Source organism: Antrostomus carolinensis, unplaced genomic scaffold (assembly GCF_000700745.2).
Source record: "Antrostomus carolinensis isolate BGI_N321 unplaced genomic scaffold, ASM70074v2 scaffold3727, whole genome shotgun sequence".
Classification (NCBI taxonomy): Eukaryota; Metazoa; Chordata; class Aves; order Caprimulgiformes; family Caprimulgidae; genus Antrostomus; species Antrostomus carolinensis.
Window position 1 is genome coordinate 21,845 of NW_010326555.1, and position 4,589 is coordinate 26,433.

Here is a 4,589-nt window from a genome sequence, read left to right on the forward strand (position 1 = left end):
AGTTTGGTGCCTTTGCAAGCCACTGATTTTATTTTCTCCTCAGTGCAAGAAAGAGGTTAAAATAATTTTGAAAATGCATCTAAAATGTTCTACAGGACCACAAGGGTCAGCAATCCAAGCGCTGCCACGTTGGTCCATGGATGTGGGTAGTTACAGAGGGGAAGAGTGGACCAAGAATTACATTTAAATTTTTTTTTTAAGGATTTTTTTTATCATATACAACAGGAAATTAAAAAAATAAATAAATACTTTGTCATTGCTGTCACCAAACTGCAACGTCCTTCGTGGTTTCCATGAATTATCAGAGCTCACCCAGCAGGTACAGACACGCTGGCTCAGGCTCCTGGAGGGATGAGGTGGTGGAGTTTTGTTTTATTCTCTAGAAAGGGTTTTAAAAAGAATTAAAAAAAAAAGTCTTTCCACGTGCCAACACTCTCTGGGATTCACATCGGGGTTTTTTTACAAAAAAAATATATATATATATTTATAAAACTCCCGGGGGGGACCAGCCACAGCTTCTCTGGCCAACCTGGGACACTGGCTCACCACATCCACTATTTTTACAAAAAAAAAATATATATATATATTTATAAATTAAATGTATAAAACAACATTTGCATTAAATAAAACCGAATACCGTCACAGTATTTTTCCATTTCACAATGTCACATTTCAAATATTCACAGAAAAATAAATTTTACAAGAAGGTGGACATCAAATACCGGTCAAACCCAAAGCTTCTCTTTGATTTTTAACTAAATTATTCTTAAAATTACATCCATATTTAGCTCTTCTTAAAAATCTCTCGTAGCCTGTTGGGTGGCACCTTTGATTCTGCTCATGGTGAGTTCCCATCACAGTAAACTTGGGGAAAGTTTGGTTCCTCTGACTGCTTTTTAATCATGCAGCTGTTCATGAAGTGTAGATGGGAATGAAGTGTAGATGGGATGGTGCAGGGTCAGTTATCAGTGAAACGGAAACAATTTGCCCCATTTTTGGTGAAAAGAGGACCTGGAAGGCTTGATGAACATCTCACCTCAATAAATACCCTTGACATGCAGCCCCGTGGTTAAAGCTGGTCCAAGGCAGTGATGTGGCTTCAACCCAACGTGGCTTTAGAGCCAGAAATGGGAATTGATGGTAGAAAAATAGTGTCTGGGTGCTTCGATGACTTTGTGATTTGGGGCTGTGTCATTTGCTACACCCCAAAATGGAGGTTGGGTTAATGATTGAAATGGCAGGTCCTTTGGGGCCACCTTGGGCTCCTCTCTCTGTGGTCAGCCTGGCTTGAGGTAGGCTCTTGGCACCCTCCATTGAGATTAGTCACTGTTGGATTGTCTTTTGCTTCGGAAATATATAATATTATGTCACCTACTCATTTTTAGGATCAAATTCTTTCTGCAGGGCAAGATCCCAAAATCTTTGCTGCCTCTTGCTGAAGCCAGGGTGTGTGACCAGGACGTGGCCAAGTAATGGCAGCACCAGTGACAACGGGACACAACATCACCTCACACCATGGGTCCATGTCTCCTCTTACTGCCAGACTTACCTCCTCCTGGCTGCCCAGCTGAGAAATGGGGCCTGTGGGACTTACACGGTGTTATTTATATTCAGAGAAAATTTACAACCGAGTATTAAATCAACATATTTTTGGTCAGATTGGGGTTTTTGGGGATTTTTTTTTGTTGGTTTGTTTTTCTCCAACCCTCACTGGAATCAGCAGAAACTTGTTTGATTCATGGCTCTCAGTGTCCTGGGGAAAAAAAGAAATCAAATTGAGCCAGACCCCAAAATATAGTGAACATTTGAAACCCTGGTGAGCCTTTGGGGACGGCCAGTGCTAGTATTCCATGGTGTCCTCTCCAAGCACATCTCTGGAGTGCTTCCTTCCATAACTGAGGTTGTGGAGCTGAATGCTGTCTTGCAAATCCTGCCTGGAAAGGCGTCTCCTGAACTCATTTGTAGTAAAGTAGTAGATGACAGGGTCCACGCAGGAGTTGAGGCTGGCAAGGCACAAAGCTACGACGTGGAACACCGAGATCACCTTCTGGACGCACCCGTTTTTAATCTTTTTGGTTTTGACAAAGAAATCTAGTGGAAAGCTGATGTGATAAGGTCCAAAGCAAATCAGAAATACCAGAGCACAGGTGAGAATCATCTTTAAAGCCTTTTTTTTCTCCCCGAGGTCATGTGAAGCAGAATTTTTCTCTTTTAGTGATAAGATAGTCTTCCACGAGCAGTAGAGGATGATGAGTAGGGGTGTTACGAACCCCACCAACTCACCTATCGTCACCATCGCAATGGAGATGGGAAGTTCAACTTCCTTTACGGGGAGATCTACAAAACATGTGTTTTTAGCATCTTGGTGAAGTCTGAGAAGCGGGAAAGGCAAACAGCCAACGCAAACCACGACCCACCCAACGATGCTGATGTACACGTCGCAGATGCGTTTGCAGTCGCTGAATTTGAAGGGGTGCATGAGAAAGAGATACCGTCTCACGCTGATGCAAACCAAGAAGTAGATGCTTGCGTACATGTTGACGTACTTCAGGTAGAAGCAAACCATGCAGAGACCTCCTCCAAATTCCCACGTCCCGGTCAAGTAGTAGAAAATCCTCAAGGGTAAGGACAAAACCTGCGATAAGTCAGCGATAGCTAAATTGATCATAAATATTACGGCCCTTTTAGTCTCTTTCATGTACCCGTAGAAGACCCACAAAGCTAACGTGTTTCCAATTAGTCCAGGGATGAGGATGACGGTGTACGTAATGGCGTAGTAGGGCTTGAGGTCTGTTTCGTTGCAGTTCAAACTGTTTGTCATGGTTGTGCTCCAGATCCGTGCTCAGCTCCAGCATGATAACATGTTCCTCGCTCTCATCCTGCAGCTGGGGTGTCCTCAGGTTGTCCTCGGTGCTTAAATAAAAAGGTTCAGCCCTGGCATCCCTGTGAGAGGTTTTGGTTACCAGATCATCATGTCCACTATGGGGAGGAGCTTCGTTATGGGATCAGTGAGTTAATTAAAGTCCTGCTGGTGTGTGTTGCTCATGCTCTTTGTCAGAAGTTACCAGACTTGACTCTAGTCGTGTACAGGGTTGACCAGGAGGGGATCCACTCTGAGAAATGCATCATCGGGTGCTGAAGCAGTTGACAGTTTGTCACCGGAGTCAAATCTCTGTCACCTTTTGGGTGGCATTTCAGCCACTTCTCTCAACACAGGAGTTTGAGAACTGATGTGGCCCCGCAGCTGAAAGACAGAAAGGTGAAGTTAGAGACTGCGGGGAGACACGGGTCTTACAAAGGAAAAGGCATGGAGCCCCCAGCACAAGGAAGATGTGGAGCTGTTGGAGTGGGTCCAGAGAAGATGATCCAAGGGCTGGAGCACCTCTCTGCTGAAGAAAGTGTGAGGGAGCTGGGCTTGTTGAGCTTGGAGAAGAGAAGGCTCCAGGGAGAGCTCATTGTAGCCTTCCAGTGTCCGAAGGGAGCTTAGAAACAGGAGGCAGGGGGACTTTTTACACAGGCAGAGAGTGACAGGACAAGGGGAAATGGTTTTAAACTGAGAGGGGAGATTTAGGTTAGATATTAGGAGGAAATTTTTCACCCAGAGGGTGGTGAGACAGTGTCCCAGGTTGGCCAGAGAAGCTGTGGCTGCTCCTCCCTGAAGTGTTCAAGGCCAGGTTGGATGAGGCTTTGAGCAACCTGGTCTAGTGGAAGGTGTCCCTGCTGCTGGAAAGGGGGTTGGAACTGGATGAGCTTTGAGGTCCCTTCCAGCCCAAACCAGTCTGGGGACAGCAGGGACAACTACCCCACTTCTTACACACTTTTTGCTGCAGAACTACCCACATTATATTAAATTTTCCTTTCTCACCACTGCTTTTTCTAAGCCTTCCCTTTCCCTGTCTCACGCATGCGACTGCTGTGGCTGTTGGACATACCAGATGATCATCACGAAGGTGCCTGTAGGTGGACTTTATTTTTAAATTGTTTGCATGATGAGCAGCTGATATTATCTGAATCTGACAGACAAAAAACAAACCTCAAACAACCCAGAACTGCTAAATATATAGGAAATTCAGACCTCTCTTCAAACTCTCTCAGGTTTGCCTTTTGCTTCAGCATGAAGAATTAAACTACGTGTCCAAGTGGGAAAAGTTTGTAGGTACCCACCAAGATGCCAAAGACACATTTCTAAAGGCAAAATGATCTCCTGCTGCATCTCTGGGGGTTTTTTCCTGTGCTTTGAGGTACAGGTGAGAAAATGTGAACATTTATTAACGAAGCTCAACACTTGCAGTGTGAATGCACCGAAACTTTGAAGTAGCTTTGGGTGGAAACAGAAAATCTTCTACAAAAGGAAACGGTTTGAGGCAGCAGCTGTTCTGTGTCTATTTGTGTCCTTTCTCTTGCACACCACTGAGTAACGAGTCCAATGTGACAAGATGTCTTCCTTTCTTCTAGCAGTTAGCCAGCAGCTAATGGAACCAGTAGAGCAAAACGGCTCACAAAATAATCCCATTAAACTTCAGAAGTGACAATTAATAAGCCAGAGAGTTAATTAACCTTCTGTTCAATGACTTGCCAATTCTTTTATC

The 4,589-nt window shown here is 44.4% G+C and overlaps 1 protein-coding gene across 1 annotated transcript; it reads right to left on the reverse strand.

The window, feature by feature from the left end:
* Nucleotides 1-1,840: 1,840 nt before the first annotated feature.
* On the reverse strand, nt 1,841-2,821 carry GPR174 (G protein-coupled receptor 174). The gene has a single exon (XM_010171601.1). It carries the CDS (start codon nt 2,819-2,821, stop codon nt 1,841-1,843), a length of 981 nt encoding a protein of 326 aa, XP_010169903.1.
* Nucleotides 2,822-4,589: the final 1,768 nt, after the last annotated feature.